The sequence below is a fragment of the Panthera uncia genome, chromosome D1, assembly GCF_023721935.1.
Source record: "Panthera uncia isolate 11264 chromosome D1, Puncia_PCG_1.0, whole genome shotgun sequence".
NCBI classification, from domain to species: domain Eukaryota; kingdom Metazoa; phylum Chordata; class Mammalia; order Carnivora; family Felidae; genus Panthera; species Panthera uncia.
In genome coordinates, this window is record NC_064808.1 from 46,930,439 (window position 1) to 46,955,451 (window position 25,013).

The following is a 25,013-nucleotide window of genomic DNA, read 5'->3' on the forward strand; positions in this document are numbered from 1 at the left end:
ACATTACTTATCAATTGACTAAATGTTCCAATTAAAAGAAAAATATTACCAGAATTTTGTTAAAGCTTTATGCTGCTTTAAAGGGAGATATCTAATATACAAGAATTCAGAAAAGTCGAAAGTAAGAGTACAGAACGAATACACCATGCAAAACTGCCTTTTACAAAATCACACATGACAATTCATTATGACCAAGTGGAGTTTATTGTAAGAATACAAAACTGGCTTGAAAATTGAAAAACAATCAGTATAATTCACCATCTTAAAAGAATTAAAAAGAAAAAATATGTTGCATTCCAGGAGGGGAATCAAAGCAGAAATGGCTACTGTGAGCCTGGTCCAAAGCATGCAGTGATGGAAGGTCCTGGAGACAGTACGTGGTGGGACAGCCAGACAGAAGATTCCTCTAGGCCAGAGAGGCAAGGGAAACTGTAGGGGCGTGTGATCCTCAAGCCCACCCCTCCCTCCTCCTATGGAAATTCGTGCACAAAGCTTGAATATTTGCCTCTGGGGGATCTCAAACTCAAGTGCAGAACTTGCAGAACAAGTGAACTGTGAAAATGGGGCAAAAACATTTCCAAATTGATAATTTTTTTTATTCCAAGAAAAAAAAGAAAAAAGAAAAATATAAATTCACTATATACAGAAAAGCACTTTATAAAATATAATGTACATTTATGATTTTTAAAAGAAGAATTTTTATCAATTTAGAAATATAAGGGAAGCTCCTTATCTAGTGTCTAAAAAATCCTACAGCAAAAATTACTTTTTGAAAGTAATTGTAATTGAAAACTTTTACTCTGAGATCAGGACAAGGTAAGGATGCCCACTATCACGACTTCTACTCAGTGTCATACTAGAGGTCCTAAAAGGTGCCAAAAGACTAGAAAAAGAAACAATAAAAGGCATAAAGATTGAAAAGAAGGAAAACTATCATTACTCACAGATGACTTGCTTGTATACTTAGAAAATCTGAAGGAATCTACAAATAAACCTTTAAAATTAATACATGAATTTAGTTAGGTCCCTGGTACAAAATTATTATACAAGAATTAGTATATACATAGCAAAGGTAAATAATAAAAAAATGTAATTTTAAATGATGTTATTTTGGTACTGACACTACTTAGAATAGCTCTAAAAAGCATTACTTAGGAATAACTCTAATGAAAGATATACAAGACCTCTATGTGGAACAGTCAGAACAATATTGAGGACCATTAAGGATATAAATAAATAGATATTTCATGTCCTTGGGTTTGAATACTCAGTACTTTGAAACTGTAATTTTTCAGGGCACCTGGGGTGGCTCAGTCAGCAAAGCATCCAACTTGGGCTCAGGTCATGATCTCACAGTTCGTGAGTTTGAGGCCCACATTGGGCTCCCTGCTGGCAGCATGGAGCCTACTTTGGTTCCTGTTTCCCTCTCTTTCTGCCTGTCCCCAACTCATGCTTTCTCCCTGTTTCAAAAAATAAATAAAAACATTAAAAAAAAAACCCTTTAAAACTATAATTTTTCCAGAAATTGGTCTATAGATTCAGTGCAGTCCCAATCAAAATTCCAGCAAAATGTTTATGGAAATTAAAAAGATGATTCTTTTAATATATAAAGAGTATATAAACTTTAATATATAAAGTTATATAAAACTTCAGAAGGTCAGGAATAGTCAAGATAGTCTTATAGAATAATACTGTAGGATACCTAGACTTTTCATAAAGCTACAGTAATTAAAATAGTATGGGATTGACACAAGGATAGTCAGACCATTGGGGCAAAATAGGGAATATAAAACAGCTCAACATATATGGACACTTGATTTAAGGTAAAGATAGCACTTAACAGCAGTCAATAAAAGATGTTTTTTCAATATGCTGGATATCCATATGAAAAAAAATTAATCTTGACTCCTGCCTTATATCATACACAAAAATCAATTCCCACTGGTCTATGGGTCTACATGTAAAAGGTGAAAATAATAAAGCTTCTAGAAGATAGAAGAATATCTTCATAACCTTGAAGTAGGAAAAGATTGCTTAGGACAGGAAAAGCACTATCCATAAAATAAAAGACTGATAAATTAAGACCTTCTGTAGATATCAGAAGAACATCAGGAAACATTAAAAGAGTAAAAAGGCAATAAAAAAATGGCAGGGGGCTTAAACAGGAACTTCACAAAAGAAGACATCCTGGTGGCCAATAAATATCTGAAAAGATGTTCAACCTATTAGTCTTTAGACAAATATAAATTAAAGTCCCGATGAGACTACTTTATACCTGCAAAAATGGCTAAAACTTAAAAGATTAACAATACAAAGTACTAGTAAAAATGTCAAGCAAGTGGAACTCTCATTTATTGCTTGTGGGACTGTAAATTGGTTAACCAACTTTGGAAAGCTGTCTCGCAGTATCTGCTAAACATCTATGGACCATATGCGTAACCTGTTATTTGCCCAGAATTTCCAATAGAAATGTATATGTGCTCCCAAAAGACATCTACAGGAATGTTCATGGCAACATTTTTCTCACATAGTCAAAAACAATAAACTACTCAAAATCAACAATAGAAGAAGAGATAGTGTAATCACATAGTGGGATACTATACACAATGAAAATAAACTACAGCTATATGCAGTAGCATGGATGGATCTCACAAACATAATGTTGACTAAAAGAACCCAGATACAAAAGAATAAATTTTATTTGTTCCTTTTATCTAAAATTCAGAAACAGAGAAAACTCATCCAGTTTTTTAGCAGTCAAGGAGAGTGGTAAATTTTGAGGAGGAGAGAGAAATAGTGATTGGAAAGAGATACAGGGGATCTTCTTGGATTCTGGTAATGGTCAATTTATTGACCCAGGTAGTAATGATATGGATTTTTTTGTGTTAATTCATTTGTGTTTCAAGCTCCATATTTAAAATACATGTCTTGGGGCACCTGAGTGGCTCAGTCAGTTAAGCATCCAACTCTTGATTTTGGCTCAGGTCACGATGTCATGGTCTCATGAGTTTGAGCCCCACATGGACTCTGTACTGACAGTGTGGCGTCTGCTTGAGATTCTCCCTCTGTCTCTGCCCCTCCCCCACTTGCCTCTCCCTGTCTCTCTCAAAATAAACTTTAAAAATAAATAAATAATTTTTGTAATTTAAAAAAAATAAAATAAATGTCTTACCCCTCAACAAGTATGTTTCTGAGTCTTAGAAAATATCACAGTAATAACCTCCTCTTGGGAGGTTATTAATATGAAATCTCTTTAGTGTAATATTTCTAAATAAACTAAAGGAAATGACTCTGAAACCTGCCTATCTTCTTGTGCTTCCTATTCTAAAAAACAAAGTACTTTGTTTTGTATTTTCCCAGTGTCATATCCTGTAACTTTATGAGCTAATCTTTTCTTAAAAATTATCAACATGTAGTGTCAATAAAATATTTAAACTTATTTTGACCTTTGAACATACTGTTCTCATAACCAAAAATCATTTGGTTTTGATTTTTAGTTCTTTCACCATCTCAGGCAGACTAATGTTAGTGTGCTCTATTCTCAGCTGTTACTGCAGCAGACTAATGAGTTGACAATTTGACTTGTCATCCTCATAAAGTTGCTATTAATCCACTAATCTTACAATCTATATTTCAAGTTGACAAAAAGTAGTGTGTAAGACAAAGGAAATCATCAGTTTAACAGAGGCCTTTTTAGTAATTCTATATAGCATTTTTTTTTTACTTTAATTTTCTTTAAGTTTATGTATTGTGAGAGGGAGAGAGAGAGCAGAGAAGGAGCAGAGAGAGAAGGAGACAGAAAATCCAAAGCAGGCTCTGTGCTGTCAGTGCAGAGCCTGACTCAGGCCTTGATCTCACCAACCATGAGATAATGACCTGAGCAGAAATCAAGAGTCAGATGCTTAACTGACTGAGCCACCCAGGCGCCCAACACAAGATTTTTATTTTTTTTTTTTTAATTTATTTTGTTTTTGAGAGAGAGAACACATGAACGGGGTAGGGGTAGAGAGAAAAGGAGACAAAGGATCCGAAGCAGGCTTTGTGCTGAGAGCAGAGAGCCGGACGCAGGGCTCCAACTCATGAACCGTGACATCACGACCTGAGCCAAAGTCAACACTTACCCGCCTGAGCCAACCAGGAGCCCCAGAATTCTTATTTTCTAGGCTTAGGTTATTCCACCTGCAGTGTCATTGAAGGGGGCTTATTTCAAAAAAGACTACGGATTAGTGGATAAATTAGCTATTTTCACTATCTAGGGCTTTTTTTCTCAAACCCTGAAGAACTGAGTTAAAACTAAGTTCCATGTTTAAAATACATGTCTTGGGGCACCTGAGTGGCTCAGTCAGTTAAGCATCCAACTCTTGATTTTGGCTCAGGTCACGATGTCATGGTCTCGTGAGTTTGAGCCCCACATGGACTCTGTACTGACAGTGTGGAGTCTGCTTGAGATTCTCCCTCTGTCTCTGCCCCTCCCCCACTTGCACTCTCCCTGTCTCTCTCAAAATAAATAAACTTTAAAAACAGTAGGGGCACCTGGGTGGCTCAATTGGTTAAGTGTCGACTTCAGCGCAGGTCATGATCTCGCAGAGCCCCACATCGGGCTCTGTGCTGACAGCTCAGAGCCTGGAGCCTGCTTCAGATTCTGTGTCCCCCTCCCTCTCTGCCCCACCCCTGCTTGTGCTGTGTCTCTCTCTGTCTTTCAAAAATGAATAAACATTAAGTAAGTAAGTAAATAAATAAATAAATAAATAATTTTTAAAAAATAAATAAAAGAAAATAAACGTCTTACCCCTCAACCAGTATGTTTCTGAGTCTTAGAAAATTACTGTGCTACTATGATACTCATGTTCTTATATTCTCTCTCTCCCTCTCTCCCCATTTCTTTCCCTTTCTCTCTCCCATTCCCACTCTCTCACCCCATTCATTCTTTTTCTCCTTTCCATGTCCCTGAAGCTATCCTGGCCTTTTGGTTGTACCTCAAGCTGTACAAGACAGTAGTTTACCAAGAGTCGCCCGCTGCTATCGACACAATCGCCTGCCTGTTGTATGTTGGAAGAATTCAAAAAGCAGTACCCTGCTTCTCCGATCTGGAGGATTCCATGGGAAGGGAGTGGTTGGTCTTTTCAAATCTCAGAACTCCCCTCAGGCAGGTAAGCATCTCTGTACAGCACAGTTGTGATCCTTTCACTTTAGAGAATTCCTAAAAATAAAGGAAGTGATATCTGGGAGTGTCAATTGTGCCCTTATATCAGGCCTTCTCTCGCACACAGACTTCTCCACGGTGCAATATGAAACATTTACTATTTGACAATGTGGGTTTCCACCTTGAATTTGGCATCTTGCTAAATATGTCTGTCTATATTTGTATTTTAATATAAATTATCATAATAGCCTTTTGTTCTAGGCTATTTTTATTTCAGCAAACCAAACTATCCACAGATGGAAACTAGAGTATACTAATCTTTCTCTTTCCTTCTGGGGAGTATCCAAATATATTTAACAGCTTCAGAGGCAAGTAGGGATTCTCTGGCCCATGTAATATGAGATATTTTATCTCATTCCTACAAGTAACATGCACACACACAAACAAGTCCACAAACCAATGACCAAAATGCTGCCTTAAAAGAAACTCTTAAGAAAATAATATTTTAGGAAGCTAGAAGAAGGCCAACTTAAGAAAGCAGATAGTACTACTGTCTCTTTTTCTGAGGATTTTTAAGTACTATGTCTGAGGTCTTGAAGTCAGTCAGAAGCTATATTCTGCAGACCTTTCCCATAATTTCTAGCTTATAGTAAATGTTCAGTAAAATTAAACAATAGACCACCAACATATCAGATCCAATTTAGGGATGGCTGTGTTCTTAACTCTTTGGAAATGAGGTAAGTCAAGTTCTGTGGTTCAGCGGGTAGAACCATGTACTTTTGATATCTCTTCTTTATTCTCGTCCATTTCCCTCCTGAAAGTTAAAGGTTGGCTAGCGTATCTTTGATCATTCAGCTGAGGGCAGCACACACACAACATCATCATCATCATCATCATCATTATCCTGCCTGTCTTGGAGTCTCAACACTAGTATAATTAAAGGCAATTTGTTTTTAACTATTTCGACACTGAGGAATCCTCCCAAGCCACATAGTGGATATAACAGAACACAGCATATGTAAGTTACATAAAGTGAGGGAATCATTTTGGGAGCATTGATGGATATATCACTGATCATTGATGACTATGTTAATTTTTCATTGGAAAAAGTTGAAACTATTTTACTAGCTGGTTTCTGATTTTTTAATCTAATATAAATTTGCTGTATTTCATATTTTTGAGCTCACACATATGCTCACATTTTAATGTCTTTGAAATTGGGATACATCTTAAAATTGATGTGATCAGAGAGTTGTCATAGTTTAAATGGAAGAGTTGTTTTTGTTTTTAAGTTTATTTATTTTTGAGAGACAGAGAGCACAAGCAGGGGAGGGGTAGAGAGAGAGAGAGAGAGAGAGAGGGAGACACAGAATCTAAAGCAGACTCCAGGCTCTCTAGTTGTCAGCACAGAGCCCAATGCAGGGCTCAAACTCATGAACTGTGAGATCATGACCTGAGCTGAAGTCAGACACTTCACCAACAGAGCCACCCAGGCACCCTTAAATGGAAGAGTTTTTAATTCTTAGTACATAAAATAATGGTGCATCTTATAATTTATGACATCTTAGAGTTCATAAAATATAATAATGGCACCTTAAAGTTTATAAAATATAATTATGCTAATTTTTTGTTCAGGATGTAAAAAAAAGTTGTTTATATCTGTTGTCTTTCTAATGAGTCCCCCATGATGCCTCTTTAAAGTGCCTGGGCCAGTTTTAGTGATTCTTTGTTCCACACAAACCAGCTCAGACTCCCTCCAACCCAGAATTGTTCTCACATTTGTTTCCCTCCGTGCATACACAGAGGCATTCCCTCTCTGCCCTTCTCTTAGAAGGACTAGGGAATCTGGCAGTGGCTGTTGCTACCTTCTCCCCATCTTCCTTCACTCTTCCTGCAACAGACTCCTACAAGTTCATGTGCCCTGTTAGGCCTTTGTGGCAGAATTAGAAGAAAACTACTGGTATGGGTGCCATTCTGGGATACCTAGGGAACCCATTCCATCCTCTGCTCTCAAACAGTGGTATGGACAGGATAACTACACCAATTCTTGGAAGGACAGCCCTGTGCTGGTTTTCCAGACCTAGGCTCTTTCTGGGAGGATGGCAGAGCCATCTCTGATGATGATGCAAGCAAGAAGTAGGTGTGGTGAAACCAGTATCATAGGAGGATAGCCATTTAATAGTTTACAGCTGTAAATGGGACTGGTTTCTATATTTGGGTGTGGTAATTTGAAGATACACAGAAAGAATAAGATAGGTAGGTAGGTAGGTAGGTAGATGTCTTAACATAGAGACAGTTTGTTTTATTCACTATCTTTTTCTTTTATAGCTCCTACCTCCTCTTTAGAATCTTCCAGTAGCATAGAACAAGAAAAATACTTGCAAGCCTTACTGAATGCAGTTTCTGTCCAACAGAAACTCAGTGGCAATAACACCCTTACTGTCAGACCAGCCCTTGCTCTGTCTCCAGGTAAGATTTGATAATACTTTTCTTCTTGACAACTATGAAAGCTTCATTCCTTGGGTTAGTCTCTTCAGTTATTTATACTGTTCCTTCAGTATGACCCCTTGAAGTTTTACCCTATGGGACTATAACTTTAGCTCCTTTTACCTAAAAATCAGCATACCACTGTTAATGTCTAGTAACAGTAACCAAATGTGGAGATTCAATTATTTTCTTTTTAAAAGAATAATAGGAGCTGGGAACATAAATAAAGTTATCTCTTTTTTCTTAGAATCTATTTTACATAGACTTTAAAATATTATTACAAAGTGGAATGTATAAGTTGAACACCTGATTATTAAATGCTTATGTAGTAAATCATCATGTATAAGTTTGAAATTCCTGAAATTTCTGCAACCTTTTATGATTTGTAGTACAGTTTGTTTTCATTAGATGTGGATGAAGCCATTAAGACTTGTACTAATATTCTGTTTCAGTTATCATGTGATGGAACCCCAAAGGGTTCATGTAGAGGTAACCCTAATGTGTTAGACACAGGAGCATGTGACTTGAAAAGTTGGTCTCCTTGGCTTAATCAGCTATTTGAATTAGCTCAACATAAGCAGAAAGTGGCTTTTCTTGTAAAGTAACACCATGCATGCCTTGCTTCATTTATCATTAAATTCTCTGATTGCACTTGCCAAACCTAACTCTCTATAATCTTGCAAACGTGTGTATCTCTGAGGAAATAGTAACAGTGCCTTGTTATCTCTATTAAAGCTTTGGGTACTTAAAAAGTACAATGTTTGGCAGCAATTAGACATGCTACACATGAAGATAACTTTTTGTCATTTGAGTAATGTTAACCTGAACGACATGGTTTTTGTTCTTCTTTTTGGCTGACTTTCAGGGACTGAAAGGAGGACTTCAAGAATGTCCACTGTGCTTAAGCAGGTAGTGCCAGGACATTTGGATGTAAACCCATCCAATAGCTTTGCTCGAGGAGGTTAGTAAGATTGATTTTATAACTGAGCACTGATACAACCTTAAAATCAGAAAACTTTACTCTAGATAGTGATACTCTAAATCAACTAATTATGGTTCAAATTGTTCTTAATTACCCTTTTCGAAATAAATGGTCTAATTTGTTACTGGTGTTGTGGCAGATGAGTTTAGCTGCATGGGACAAAATGTATAATAATTGCTGAAATCTTAGCTATTGATGATTTTGGAAGCAGTGGGAGGTGAGGGGAGCGTGTCTAAGTGGTCAGCCCCATGAATACTCCACAATGCTTCAGGTTTGCAGGGTAGAAAGGCTGATCACCGAAGCATAAGCAGCTAGAGAGAAGTAATCCCAGACTCCAAGAGTTGTGCTTCCCCAATGCCTGTAATTTTTACTCCTGTTCTCTGAAATGCTAGTTTAGGGAACAGAAGAGAATGATATCCAGGTTACTCTTTTTTTCCCTCTGGGCTTTTTAGCTTTTGGCATAAGGAAATAGAGAAAGGCCTGTATTTGCTCTTCTAGCCCCAAAGGAGGTCCACTTTGGTATCTGGAGATTATGTGAGATTCTTTTACTTTTCAGAGGTAATTACAGAGCAAGTATCTTGATTGTAAAACTTCCTATTTTACAATGGATTTATATAATCTTGGGTTTTTTCTCTCACGTCTGTGTGATGCTGAATCCCCTTGAAAATTTACCAAGTGAATGATCCAAGTTCTGCTTGATCATCATCAGTAATGGGAAACTCATTTCTTCCTAAAAGTAGTCCCTTGCATTTGTAAGCAACTCTATATTTGTTAGAAAATTCTTTCTCATATTGATCTAAAAATCTGCCCCTATGTAACTTTGCATAATCTGCCCTCTACAGTCAGAAAATTCTAAATCTTAATCTCCCACATGCCAGCCCTTCGGATTTAAAAACTGATCTGATCTTTTCTCTCTGAGAGCTTCCATTAACTCCAAATATCCCTAATTGGAACAGTTGCATTCCACTCACCATCTTTGTCACTCAGTGAACTCTCCACGGATTTGAACTCATGCAGCCTAAGATTACATCAGATATGAGGATGGCCCCATCATTAGGTTGACCCACACTGTGATTAAGATCACTTGAAATCTCTTCCCATGTGCTATTGTTCTTAACAATATACAGTACTAGCCTTGAGGGTTGGTTTTTGAACCTAAATTTACTATGTACTATACCTACAAAATTCCATCTTGTTTTACACGGACTATTGTTTTAGACTTTGGATCCTAATTCTGTCTGCCTCTATATTAGACATTTTCCCAAGCCTCTTCTCATGCATCAGTTTGATCTCTGCTGTCATGTAATTTGTTGTTTAAAAATATTAAACAGCCAGAGCTAAGGGCAAAAGTCTTCATCAAACTAATATAGAAGCTTCCCTGAAGAAAGAGATTGATCTATTAATACATACCAGTTCAACCTCACCTGACCCATATTTCTAAATCTCTGCCAATCTCTTTAATTTGGTGTTTTCCAGTCTTTCCAAGTATTAATTATATCACAAAAGATTATATGGTTAGTTTACCATGACTCATTATAAGAATTAGTGCTTTTTCCTAAATAATCACAAATTATCCACTAGCATCCATTCTAGAATTTAGTTCAGAATCAACATACAGGAAGGCTTTATTTTACAAAATTCACTTTTTTCCCTTTTGAAAAACCAGATTACTATGCACATCTCCTAGCAGTCATATTGGTTCTTTAGATACTTTTTTCCCACCTCATTAGAATGTTCTATAATTACAGGATTTCCTAATATCTTTCAGCCTTTTTCACTCATCTTGTGAATTAGTGAAATAAAGGTCACTGTATTAGTTTTCTAGGGCTACCTTAACAAAGTGCCACAAACTGGTTGTCTTCAACGACATTTGTCTCATCATTTTCTGGAAGCTAGAAGTTCAAAATCAAGATGTTGTCAGGGTTGGTTCCTTCTAAGGACAATGAGGCAGAATCTGTCCCATGCCTCCCCTCTAGGTTTTGGTAGCTCACTAGCCATCTGTGGCTTTCCTTAGTTTGTAGAAGCATCACCCAGGTATCAGCCTTCATCTTTTCATGATGTTCTCCCTCTGTGTCTGTCTCCAAATTTTCCCTTCATATAAGGACACTGATCATATAGAATTAGGGTTCCATCGCCCTCCAGTATGACTTCATCTTAATGAATTACATCTGCAATAACCCTATTTCTAAATGAGGCAACATTCTTAGGTGCTGGGCGTTAAGACTTCAACATATGAATTGGGGTGGAGGCACACAGTCATATATAGCTTTATAGCTATATAACCCATTATAGTCCTATATAGCTTTCTTTGGAATTTTTTAAATACCATTGTTTTAAAGTTTAAGATATAGGCCTCGTTCTTCTCATTTCTTTCTTGGTGAATTTGAACTAAAAGATAGTACAGTGACTTTCTCCTAAGATTCCTGCCTAGTATTTCTGTTGCCCAGAGCTCCTATCCAAATTTGGCCCAATATTGCAGTTCCCCTTATTGCTTTGTTTAGCATCTGCAAGTTTGTATGGTCAGCAAGGCATGTCAACAGTTTTCCATGCTCTGCTCTTGAGTTTTGCCTTTGTCAACTTCATCAAGGACACATTATTTATTCCTCCATTTGGCCAGATGACTTGTAATATAAATTTCAGATGCAAAATGGTCTCATCTTCTATGTTAGCACCTAAGGCTCATGGACATTCACCAATGTGTTTCACCTACATTATCTTCTCTTTTTTAATACTGGCCTCAGACTCAGCCTTTTTTATACAAGGGGATCCCCACTTGTGGTTACATTCTAATCATGAGTTTATTCTTTGCTATTCTCAAAAGTACCTAAAAAGCTGTATTTACCTCTTAGGGTCAAAATCTCCCATTTAATTTCTGATCCATTCTGGGCATAATGAGGTCATAATTATTATTTCTGACACCCTTCCCAAATATTTTCTTCTGAAAATTATTGTGAACTTACTGTGTTTCCTCATGATAGTTTTTTGCTCCTAACCAGATACTCATCATTCTGGTATCTTAAACTAGGATCCAGAAACATATATCTTACTCTTTTATTCCATCTCCTAATTCCTCAATGCCAAAGCCTCCCAGATCTTCCAAGGTCCCAGTGGTTAACTGGAAGATGAGATACTGCTGTTTCCTGGTGTCTTCAACTTCTCTGATCCCTAGAGCTGCTTCCTTTGTCTCTTCCAACAGGGTCATTCCTCCTCACATTGAATACCAAGAATGGACTGGGCAAGCAATTTGGGAAGTCTTAGAAGATTCCCTGTTAACATGACCATGACAGGCAGACACACACCCACATAGGCCAGGGCCAGACTAGGTGTGGATGTTTCCACACCCTGCAAATAGTTCATTTCCTCTTTCCTACCCTCAAGGAGAGTCTCTTCATTTTTCCAGATAGTGAGGCACCACTTCTCCAGAAATTCCTCATCCTTCCTGTATGGAAAGATCCTCCTAGTTCTAAATTTTCCTCCTAACCTTCTCCTTTTTCTCTTCTATGTATCTTTACTACCTTTTCATTCCTTTCATCATGATAGAGTCTTAGGTACTGGTTTTTTCCTTAGGTTATTTTCACTGTGTGCCTTTCTCACTCTGCTGATAAGCCAGAGTTCAGACTGACTTCCACCTTCTCCTTTACCCTTTTCTCAGTCAGGGTGACCACTTTGCATTCTGTGTGCATGTTGATGAGTTCCTAAGTCAGGGGAAGCAACCTTTTTTACACAAGAACCAGTGAAGGAAAAGTGAGGATGTGAATAGAACACATTGCTTTTCATTTAGAATTAAAATCATTTTTGAGGCCCATGGGGAAAAATACATATACTTACAACTTGGATAAATTATTTTGTTGACTACAAAAATGTCATGAGGAAATCAATACTACTACCTCTTAAAAACAAAAGTATAGCAGCTCAGTATATTTGATAAGTAGCCACATGGAGGCAGCCTTTTAATTTTCCATCCTTTACATTTCTGTGGCTTTTCAGTTTCTCTACATGTAATATTTTATCCTTGTAATAATCTCTAGGATATGTGTTTTAAGAGGCTCTGAGAAATGAAGTGACTTGGCCAAGATCACATAGCAAATAACAGCATAACTGGTACTGGGATTGGTTCAGTCCATTTCAATACAGTATTCACTGAATATAGCTTGTACCTCATACACATGGATAAATTCAGTACCCATCCCCACATCCCACCCAAGCATCTTTCCTCCCCTCCTTGGCCTGAACAGAGTAGAAGGAACAATACCAGTGCTCAGGAAACACTCGTGCTTTGAACACCAGTGCATTCCCATCAGTGGAGTGAACTGCACCACTTCTTCCCTGAAGCAATCCCCTCAGCCAGCCCCTGCTGGACAGCCCCAGAGCCACTTGGTTCCTTACATGACAAAACACTTACATTCAAATTCAAACTATAGCACTACCACTTAATGTGTGGTATTAAGCAATTTAGGAAACCTCTTAATGCTCAGGGTCCTCATCTGTAAAGTGCAGATAATAAATAGTATTAGCTTTAGAGTATGAGGAATAAGTGAAATATCTGTAAAGCACTTAGCTTTTGTAACTGGTTCATAATAGGAACTCAGTAAACGTTAGTTCCATGATTATTGTTGTTGTTATTAGTTATACTTGCCTAATACTCTACTGAAGTAGGAGAAAAGTCTACATTTGCATTTAAATTGCCTTAAGCCAGGTTGCTCTACATAGGCCTAGGGCAAGAAGATAGAAGGTAAATATGCTCTAGGTCTAGGCCAATAACTAACAAACTTTTTTGATCATGATCATAGTTAAAAATACATTTTATATTATATTACAGTATATAAGTATTATATCAGGTAATACTGTCACGGGGCAAAATGTATATATACTAAAACAAAAGTTTCATGAAACAGTATCTATACCACATGCAGTGCACATAGTATTTTCAAATTCTAATCTCACTTTTTTGAAAATACCAACTTGATCTAGTAAAGTGATTACTAAAACCATTAAGGGGGACCCTACAGCTTGGGAAAAAACCTGACTCCAAGTCAGTAGTACATGGTCAGAACAAGTATTTGACACCTAGGAAACACTCAAGAAGCTAAGTAGACCTTACCACCAAAGCACTAGCGTAATGCCCCATTGGATTACAGTTCTCAAAGCCCTCTGCTGACCCCATGTCCATACAGCCCATTTTCTTATTGCTGATTTTCTGCTATGTGATAAATACTTGGCAGTTTTTCATTAATGAGCCTCTATAATAATAATTATATTATTAATCAGAGCAAATAATCAGGGCAGATAATCAGAGTTGAAGATATACTAGCAGGACCACAACAGCTCATAATGTATCAATTTTCAAAAAGAAAATAATCAACAAATGTGTTTAATACCTATAAATTAGGCTTTCAGCATGGATACAAGAATAAATATGATTAGGGCCCTACCCTTTGGATCGCAAAATCTAGTAGAATAAAATGTGCTAATAATCACAATGCAATGTGATCACAGTTCAAGTAGAGCTCTCTACAAGTCTGGGGACAGTGAAGAATGCACTTCCTAGGAATTCACATTGTTCCTGGATCTTAAGGGATAAGGAATTTGTCAGGTAAAGAAATGTGAAAAGTAGTTCCAGGTAGAGAGACTAACATGCAAAAGTGGTATATGTTCAGGGAACAGTATCTCAGAATCAGGAACCAACCACTAAAACTTCACTATAAGTATTTAGTGTCCCATATTCCAATCAGGAAGCTCAAAACCTTAGCAGAAAGGAGAGCAGGTGGGCAGCACACAGGAAGCCTTGTGCTTTTACCATGTTGTCCCATGGTCTTTGTTCTGTCTTGCAATAGAATTCCCTGTGTGCAGTCAGCCAGCACCTTCACAACCCTTAGCTTTCTGAATTCCTTTGGCCACTAAAGCCATTATTGCCCTTCATTTTCTGCTTCCAGAGAAGTGAGACAGAAATGAAATAACGCTGCTAATGATTTTTCTATTATCAAATTATGTCATATGCAGCTTTGCAATATATAGCTTAATAATACTGTTGTTAAAGTTTTCAATCCTGAATAAATACAGAGTCATTTTCCTTAATTGACTTGAGCAGTTCCTTTGCTCAGGAAATAATGCCATTAACTATAACCCACTGTTCATCGCTTTTGTTACTACCAGGCTAAGTTTGCTGTACTCACGAAGCACTTTTTTTCTGTCGGGAAAAAACAATATTACTCAAATTACAAAAGTGTTATCTCTAATACTGCCTATCATTTTGGTGCAAGTAGGGATTTTAGGAGGAGTCGTGACTTCAATCATCACAAGCTGTATTTTTTAGTGGCATTGGGTATTGTCACAGGATCATGAATTTTTGTTTCTCATAACTGTATTAAAAATAAATGTAATTTCAAAATGACAAGAAAAAAAGAAGATAGTGTGGCAATGCTTGATGCTTTACTGCAAAAATATGCCCTTAGTTATTCCAAATGGTTACTGGAGCTTCATTCCTGATGTGATAACCTTGCTCAAAGAACAAACGTGTTGTACGACACATAGCATTTGCCAATAAATCAGCCTCCTTAAATACTAGGGCCAATGCATTCCTAACATTTACCCCCTTCTAAATTCCTTAATTTTATTATATAAATTTGTTTCTTGCCAAATGACAATCTTCAAAAGCGTGTTCCATTTGGTATAATTTGTTAGTGGCGCTCTGCTGTGCTGTCCATTTCATTGTGCTTATAATACTTATAATCAGGTGCTGAAATTTCATTTAACAGGCACTCAGTTCATCTATTTTGTGTGACTGTGCAGCTTTTTATTTGTTAATTGCAGTTTCTACTTTTATTATATTTACATTTTCCCCCTATGTTAACTCAAGTTCAAAAATTAAATAACCTATTCTTCTCTTACTCAATTTGCTCTGATGTTTGCTGCTATCTACATTTCATTCCTCCTTCTGTCTTTAATCTTACTTACCAGTGCATGGGTACAGAGATAAATGTTTTATTCAGTCAAACCCCAAATCTTCAACTAAGGGAAGAATCCATAATCAAGGTACTGTATTATCTGTCCTAATGTGTCACTCCTTTGAACCATCTTCATCTGGAAGCATATTTGCTACAAGTAACCTTTTTCACATTTGTTTGTCAAATTATGTCCTTTATTTTTATCCACATTCTGAATTTGCTCTGTGATTCCATTTATAAACACTTGCCATAATATCTAAGACAAGCTTGTAAGTTATATAGAAAGATTCATTCATGTTAAGCAAAAATCTGAAAAACAAATCCATTAAACAAAACCTTTTCTTGGGAACTGGTCTCCTGCCCCTATAAATGCTTATAAAGAAAGAAGCAGATGAGACAGGCATTATTATGGTGACTTTCAGTCTCCTAGAAACATGACTTGATTTGGCAAATATTAAAGCTTCTCAAAGAGTCTTTCTAGGTCTAGAGAAGGAACCCCACTATAGACAAGCAGTGATAGTGTCCTATACGCCAATGACCCTATCACCAGCATGAGCGCCGTAATCTATGGGCATTTATAAGGGGCTCTGTTATTTTGAAGGTACTACAGTGCTGGTCAAGTTTGAGGCTTAATATTTGCCTTTGTGTTTGAATATTGGATATTTAGTAGAAATGCAATTTTTCTAATTAATATAATGAAGGTCCATTTGTAACATGAGATTCTTCTAGTAACTTAGCTTTGGCCTTTCCCTTAGAAGACATCTGCTTTTGACTGTAAATTTTAAATAAAGCCTCCTACATATCAGTGAAATGCGCATTACTAAATTTATAACTTCTATTTTTCACGGATACTGGGACAAAAAGACTAGAATCTATCTTTACTAATTTAAAATTATGTCATTTGGGCATGACACACAAATATTCTAGATCCAGCCTCAGATTTTAGTAGGTATAGTAAAGTTCTAATTTATTACTTAATCTAGATTCCTTATTGCATTGACTGACTAAAGCAGAAGAGTGTTCCCTACTTCTTTCATGAAACCCTGAGAAACTGAGTCACTCCATGTTTTCACATTGTTGCCTTCTGCCCGCATTTTTTGTTTCCCAGTGTCCGTGCACTCTATTTGTGATCTCAGCATTTACTTATAAATACTGACTTTACATCAAAATACAAAAAATGGGATTGACTTGGGTGACTTGTTAGCTCCCTCCAACCCTAAGATTGTGTGATTTGGAAATGCTGTATTGAATAATGCTTATATTTGCAGAAGTAAACAACAAATGACCGATATGATCCATGATTACTTAGGTGAATTAACTTGCTATTACCTCTAAAATTGTCCCTACAGAGCATACATCTTTTTCCCTATTCAGTGGCATTCCCACATCAGGTTATCTCACTCCATTATTTTGGCTTTTGTGAAGGTGTTTGGGCAAGTCTTCGCTCTAGCACTCGCCTCATCAGCTCTCCAACATCTTTCATTGATGTTGGCGCCCGGCTGGCAGGCAGGGACCACTCGGCCTCCTTTAGTAACAGCACCTACCTGCAAAACCAGCTCTTGAAACGCCAAACGGCCCTTTATATATTTGGTGAAAAGTCGCAACTAAGGGTAAGATTTCTTTTTCTCACTTAGAAACTTTATGGATACACAAAGGCAGTCTATAAAACTTACCTCAAACAGCTTTCCTAGAAATTTCATTTTACAGCATAGATTCTTAATCTGGAGTTAATAATCAATCTCAAAAAAAATTTTAGCTCATACATATGTATGTATATCTGCATATACTTATATCGAGATACATATGCATATCTGCATATTTATTAGCCACGAAAATATACTTAACACATAATCATGAAAAAATCAGCATAAACATCAGGAATCTTAGGAAGTGTACATACAAAAAAGAAATAAGGCTTATTCAGGCTGTGTTTTTCCATTGTCTTGTTCAGCTTCCATAGAAATCTGTGCCCCTGGCAAAATAGATCCCTATTGATAAAGAAAGCTACAGGAAGGTAGAAAAGTGAACAAAAGAAAGCTGTGGCCCTGCATATGGAGACAAGGGAAGGCCAAGATTGTTTTCTAAGTTAATTTTTTTTTAACTTTGCAAGGTTAGACACACATGTCCTAAGGCATATCAGAAATTTCAAAATATTAGAAGCCCTAATCAACTTTATTCTTACTTTGGTTTTTTAAATGTTTATTTATTTTGAGAGAGAGAGAGAGAGAGAGAGAGAGGGGGCGGGGGGGAGAGAGAGAGAGAGAGAGAGAGAGAAAATCCCAAGCAGGCTCTGCACTGTCAGCCTAGAGTCCAACCTCACGAACCATGAAATAATGACCTGAGCCAAAATGAAGACTCAGACACTTAACTGACTGAGCCGCCCAGGCGCCCCTTTTCTTACTTTTTTTTTTTTTTAATTTTTTTTTTTAACGTTTATTTATTTTTGAGACAGAGAGAGACAGAGCATGAACGGGGGAGGGGCAGAGAGAGAGGGAGACACAGAATCGGAAGCAGGCTCCAGGCTCTGAGCCATCAGCCCAGAGCCCGATGCAGGGCTCGAACTCCCGGATCGTGAGATCGTGACCTGAGCTGAAGTCGGACGCTCAACCGACTGAGCCACCCAGGCGCCCCTATCTTACTTTTACGTGATTGTGCTACAGAGCTTCACTATGCTCAGGTCCTATAAATTGTAAAGATAGTCTCTACCTCTAAAAGCAGCACTTCCTTGGGTTTGTTTTTGCAATTCACACATTACAAAATAGATTTCATTACTACTGATAGGTTTGTGGGAAATAAAAGTATTTGTTAATTCAGAAATCCCCTCAAAGTTTAGCCCAGTGCTTCAGTCAGCACTGGGCAATAGAGACAGACCTTCAGTTGAACTGTGGAGCAGAGGCTGTGAGCAGGATCCCACATGCTCGGTTTTCAAGATGCCAATGACTGCGTCATCTCTTCTATGGCAAGCTGGCTTTGCTAGCTCCCCTCCCACTGCCAGGACTGCTGCAATCACTTAGTCACAACCTTTAGGGGAGAGGGCATGAAACTGCTGGGTATAGTGCTCAATTGTTAAGTATGCACATGTGTCTTCTGATACAGCAGATAACTTTATATCCAGAAAATAGTTGGAACACTTTTCAACAGTAATCCAGGGTTGCCTGTACAGCCTCTTTGGCACCAGTGTCTTTCCCAGAGCACAGACTTTCCACACTTCAGCACAGCACTTATTCATGACCTGAATCACTTTCCAAGGTTTGTCTCCTCAGTTCTCACCTCTGCCATTGCCTTTGCACATCAGTCCTCAGTTTAACTGGATGATCATGTATGTATGAGTAAGAAAGACTGAGTCCTTGGGACTCATGCTCCTTTTTCTCCCTTCCTCCCTTCCCTCCCCCTACACGCCACCCATCTTCCTCCTTCCTTCTTTCTTTTTCTTTCTTTCTGCCTTCATGCCTTTATTTACTTTCTTTCTCTCTTTCTTTCTTGCTATCATTCTATTTGTCTCTCTCCTTTTCTCTCTTATCAGTAAAGTATTATATTTTAAAAACGATTCCACTGGGGCACCTGGGTGGCTTAGTTGGTTAAGCATCATGATCTTATAGTTTGTGAGTTCGAGCCCCACTTCAGGCTCTCTGCTGTCAGCATGGAGCCTGATTCAGATCCTCTATTTCCCTCTGTCCCTCCTCCACTTGCTCACTCTCTCTCTCTCTCTCTCAAAATAAATAAACTTTAATATATATATGCATACATACATATATACATAATTCCACCATCCTGGCACAGTAGTAATTAGGATTTTTGTATATTCCATTCAAGTTTTTCTTTTTATTTATTGAATTGTATCTATAGAGTGTAGTCCTTACCTGTCTGACATGTGTCACATTCTGGATAGCCTAGTGCCGTCTAGTTGCAACCTGATACTTTCTTCTCCCCACAAAGGAGACATATAGAAACGCAAGGAAGTAGAGAGTGGCTTATTCTAAATAAACTTGAATTGCCCTTATTTACCTTTTTCAGTTTATATACTTTAATACCATATACTTAGTAACAAGTTCATTATGACCTAATGTGTGTCAACACTATGGTTGATAGTTTCTGGTTTATAAGATAAGCATACCTACCTCATGTATAGTTGAGAAATTGAAAGGAACCTGGTTCTCCTGGAAAGTAAACTATCTATTATAAGTTTTTAAAAAAACTAATAGAAAAACACACTCTCTCTCTAAGATAAACATTAAAAAATAAGAAAAATAATATAATAGAGTTATTTGGGCAGAATGTGAAGAAAGTGCAAAGAGTCTGAGAAAACTAACTCATTTTTTGGCATGAGAAGGTTGAGAGTTTTTAAATCCTCAGAACTAAGCAACAAGATTACCAAAACAAAATAGATCAAAGGGCCATCAATTTAGCATTTATAAATTACAAATGCAACCACACATGGAATAAATTCCATATGGATTAAAGATATAAATGATTAAAGTATTCAAATAAATATATATTGATACATGTGTCATATTGTGTGAAAAAAAATATTGTCCCAAAGCTAAAAGTCAGAAAGCCTTTCAGATTTTACTACATATAAAATTTTGTATATTCACTTTAAAAGAGTACTACAATGTTAATAGTGTTAGGGCAGTGAGATGATGATTTTTATTGCCTTCTCAATGTTTATCTCTACTTTTTTTCACTTTTACAATGACTATGTTTTACTTACATAATAAGAAACAAATATGTGTATGTCCACAAACTTCAATTTGTAGAGTTCTGAAACCAACAGTATATTACCTTTTCATTACAGTGTATATCTTGGAAGACTTAGTTTTGGATTATCATGCTGTCCACGTGTCATTGGTTCTTCTTTAGACTCCAGGTTCATGGCCTTATAATTGGCTTATATTTGGTGTTATAAGTTCCAGCAGGTTCCAGCCTACCAGTAGTCTCTCCAAATTCTCAGAATGACAGCAAGCCAAGTCAAACCACAAGACCTTACTGAATGGCTCTTTCCAGTAACACTGACACATTAGCCACAGGATTGACTTTCTTGACCTCTGCAACCTCTATAGCAACTTGGCCTCAACTAACTGTACATCATCAAGTATTGACATTAAAAACAGTGCTCTTTTACCTATAGCACTTCATATGCCTAATTCTATGCATCTTCACCCACAGAACTTCAAGTTAGAATTTGCTTTAAATTGTGAGTTTGTTCCTGTTGAATTTCATGACATCCGACAAGTAAAAGCCAGTTTTAAAAAATTGATGAGGGCATGTGTTCCAAGCACCATCCCTACTGACTCAGAAGTGACCTTCCTGAAAGCCCTGGGAGATTCTGAGTGGTTCCCGCAGGTAATGTCTAGAGCAGTGTGTCTTATAACTCAAGGAAAGAGGTTCAAGTGGATATACAGAATTGATATTTGAGAAAAAAGTATTGTGTTTCCCTATTACCTGACATTCTCTCCTTATTGTACACGCTCCATAAAGGTTTTTCAGTTCCAGGAAACATGTGATATAGAAGATGAGGGGATAGAATTCTTCATCCCTGGGTTTTCAATCTCTTCTAATTGAAAACTTAATCTTCACAGGATGCTAAGGAGGAGATCTTTATTGTTAGATGGAAACTTTTTGATATGCAGCAAATTTAATCAACAAATATTTATAGGACTTCTGCTCTTTTGTCAGCAGAGTAAGGATCCAGGGACACAATTTGATTTCTAGATGATTCCAAGAGCCTTTCCCTCTTACTTTCTCACCTTCCATGTGTCTCTGCCTTTTCCTTGTCTGTAGATTTTAGATTCACCCTCAAACCATCCACCAGAGTCATATTGGATGCCCCAAAGCCTACCTAAAGTTTAGGAAAAAAACACATATCCCTTCTTCAGCTAAGTCAAACTTGGGATGTTTTTAATTAAACTCTTATTGAGAAATTAAGGAGAAATAGGTATCCCAACACACATAACCCACATTTCTTCCAAACCACATAAGAAAGGTATTTATGACATGCATGTTTTAGACACTGACGCAGACATTTGGCCAAAGCATCTCTGCAATATACCCTTCAGCCTTGTTTTTAAACCATTGATGCTATACCCATTATTCCTTTGCCCCCTGTAGGAGTTCCCAGCCCCTCTGATCTCTGTTCCCATCTGCCTCCAAGCCTCTTGCCTCTCTTAGGGAGGAAAAAGAGTTGTTTTCCATAAGCCAAGAAATGATGGGAGTACCCAGGGCAGTGACTAGTCTCAAGATACTTAAACTATTAAAAAAAAAAAAAAAGCCATATATACAATTAGCTATAAATCTAGATACTTTGAGTACTCATGGAAGGAGCTGATCAAAACTCCCTTCTGTCCCTAAGCTATGAGCACCAGCCCCAAACTTCCCACCACTCAACCTATCTATCTGTGCTTCTGGTACATTCTTTGTTCTGCTTCTTACTCCAAAGTAGATTCATACCAGAAGTTCATGACTAAAAACAGTGGAAAATACTGCCCCACTTGGGATATTGGCATTTTAAAAGTTAACTTAGAGCAAATGCTAAGCCCAAGAGAATTCAGGCTATGTTAAAGGAACAGTGAGGAGCTTCCCATTGCTGGAGAGGACATGTGCCTTGTTCCTGGGTTTAAAATAGCCTAGCTCTGTTTAAAATATGGGGGAGTTAATTTTGTTTTGTGTTAGTTGAAAGTTGGATTCATCTACAAATTACATCAAGTGATACTTAAAATATAGTTTTAAACTACAATATACATTTGGTTTTGAATCTCTATGTTCTATTCACAGCTTAATTGTTCATTAGGGACTTTGAGTCAGTTGGCTTGGCTTAAAAAGCTGAGCACAAATCTGAGTCTTCTTCCCATTTAATACACAGTACAAACAAGAGTGTCTTTCTTAAAATACAAAATTCGTTTATCATAAAAATTCAACCCTGTAAAGTGTACAGTTCAGTGCTTTTTAGTATATTCACAGAGTTGTGCAACCATCCTCACTATCTAATTACAGAAAAACTAAGAGTATCTGAAATAGAACTGACTACATCATAGAAAAGCAAATTTTACATCCAGTAACTGTTTTGGTAAGGCCACTTAGAATCTCTCTTTTCCACTCTATGGAATTATATAACTCTTCTACTTTGAGGAGATCATGTAAGGTCAGTTTATTTCATGATATATCATTTGAACACATTATTTTTAAATGTGACTGCTTTTAAATTATGTCATTGTTTCATCTTGATTTTGACAAAGAACTTAAAGCATTTAAAACTTACATGGTTCTTTTGTCCAAATACTTTATCCCTAACTTGTTTTTGTTATCTAAGGTTGATAATGAGTCTGTGTGTTCTTGGTGCTCAGAAAGTGCCTGGTCTAATTGTGGCCTCCTTTCTTATCTCTTAGCTTCACAGGATAATGCAGCTGGCTGTGGTTATATCAGAAGTACTTGAGAATGGTTCCTCAGTTTTGGTCTGTTTGGAGGAAGGCTGGGACATCACTGCACAAGTAAACTCTTAAAACATATTTTCAGATACTTAGTTTTATATTTGTATTCAAATTCAGTTGTTTTTAAGTTCTGCAGATGAATCTTTTGTATAATGACTAATGTAATTATGGACAGAGAAAGTCCTGTGTTAAAAACACCTAGTATCCATGAGAAAGCTCTGAGTCCTGAGCTTCCCAGCACAATATAGCCTGGAGCTTCAGCTCAGGGCATCAGGCTCCCACATGAGAGATACACCATGTGAGCATACAAATGGAGCACTTGATCAGAGGGTAGAACATGGATCATCCTTCCTGGGTTTTATCAGCCCTTTCCCTGGCTTTCAATAAGCTCCTCCTTTACCCACTCCACATGAAAAGGGAAAGTATAAATATAAACTACAGTAAGACATTAATCTATACCTGTCAAAAAGTAGATGTCGGTTTGAACTGATACTCTGGCCTTATTAATTAACCTAGGAGAGGGCTGCAGTCAGCAAACTGGCCAGCTAAAGATTAAAATCATAATTTCTGAAAGAAAACATGTAGCCAAAATGAATCTGAGTTTTAGTTTTTGCTGGAAAGTTTGCAGAATTAATTTGATTGGCTGTCGTGGAGCAGTTAGTGAACAAATTTGCTGTTGAGGTGATTTTGCTTGTCTTACTAACAAAATTTTTTCAGGACTGAAAGTAATGAAGTATCCATCCTGCTTGTGCCCTAGGTGACATCCTTGGTTCAGTTACTCAGTGATCCCTTTTATAGGACACTTGAAGGCTTCCGGATGTTGGTCGAAAAAGAGTGGCTCTCTTTTGGTCATAAATTTAGTCAGCGGAGCAGCTTGACTCTCAACTGTCAGGGTAGTGGTTTTACTCCCATATTCCTGCAGTTCTTAGACTGTGTACACCAGGTAAGTAGAGCAAGCTTAAATTGACTTGATATGAAGGAAAAAAAAGAACTAGCATTTATCGAGCCATTGCAGTGCTGTGCCAGGTATCCTCATGTCATGACTCTGATGGACCTGCTGAAATCTTAGCAGTGGATTGCTGGTAATAGAAAAGAAGAGAACTAGTTGGTTTCTGAAATTAGGATAACTGAGTTGGCTATTAGGCTGGCCCCCATGTGAAGTGGCCAGCACTCTAAATTATCATCTCCCAAGAAGAGGAGCAAACTTGGGTTTGTTGTCCAGAAAGGTTTGACCTATGGTAGAACAGCAAAAATCTCTAGGTAATGGCAGAGCCTGAAATGCAACAGATGGTCTTCCCAGTTTGAGAGGACTTTAGCTTGTGCCTAGGAATATAGAAGGTAGAGCCAGCCCCTAGAGAAAGAATCCGGGCCCAATCAGGCAAGCCTATGAGGTTGAGAACCCTGGCTCGGTTCTACTCAGTGACCTACTCAGGGCTAATCAAAGGACCAGACAGAAACACAGGTATATAATCCAGTCCAACCCAGCAGGAGCAGGGGAGTGGGGGAGGTGTGAATGCTTTAGGCTCCCTCCTGCCTTCATCTCATGCACATAAGATATAAACTCCCTGATGGGGCCTTAATCAGGATTCGGCTTGAGAATTGCCTGCCACTGGCTTTGCTAAATTGGCCTAGGAAAAGCAGGACTGACATTTACAGCTTTGTTTCATCTGCACCACAAAATGAATGGGTTCTGGCATATCAAACATATGTGTCAGAACAGTGAGCTTCCTTGGAATGATTGGCCTCAGGTACCTATTGGAAGGAAAGGTGGAAATGTTTTTAGGAACCAAAACTGGAACTAAGTCTTCTTTTTTTTTTTTTTTTTTTTTTTTTTTAGTTTGTATTCATTTATTATTTTTTCTTAATTTGAAATTTATTGTCAAATTGGTTTCCATACAACACCCAGTGCTCATCCCAACAGGTGCCCTCCTCAATGCCCATCACCCACCCTCCCCTTCCTCCCACCCCCACCCCATCAACTGTCAGTTTATTCTCAGTTTTTAAGAGGCCAAGTTGGTATATGGGTTTTGTTT

The 25,013-nt window shown here is 37.5% G+C and overlaps 1 protein-coding gene across 3 annotated transcripts in view; it reads left to right on the forward strand.

The window, feature by feature from the left end:
- SBF2 (SET binding factor 2) overlaps nt 1–25,013 on the forward strand; it is a 478,944-nt gene that overhangs the window by 425,686 nt on the left and 28,245 nt on the right. Inside the window, exons 27-34 of one of the 3 annotated variants that reach the window (XM_049650241.1) lie at nt 4,954–5,150; nt 7,472–7,612; nt 8,496–8,591; nt 15,570–15,644; nt 16,982–17,166; nt 20,723–20,899; nt 22,939–23,040; nt 23,738–23,923. In XM_049650241.1, coding sequence (XP_049506198.1) covers nt 4,954–5,150; nt 7,472–7,612; nt 8,496–8,591; nt 15,570–15,644; nt 16,982–17,166; nt 20,723–20,899; nt 22,939–23,040; nt 23,738–23,923 — 1,159 coding nt within the window. The remainder of the gene's footprint in view (nt 1–4,953; nt 5,151–7,471; nt 7,613–8,495; nt 8,592–15,569; nt 15,645–16,981; nt 17,167–20,722; nt 20,900–22,938; nt 23,041–23,737; nt 23,924–25,013) is intronic. The other 2 variants (XM_049650223.1, XM_049650233.1) reach the window with 2 other exon arrangements.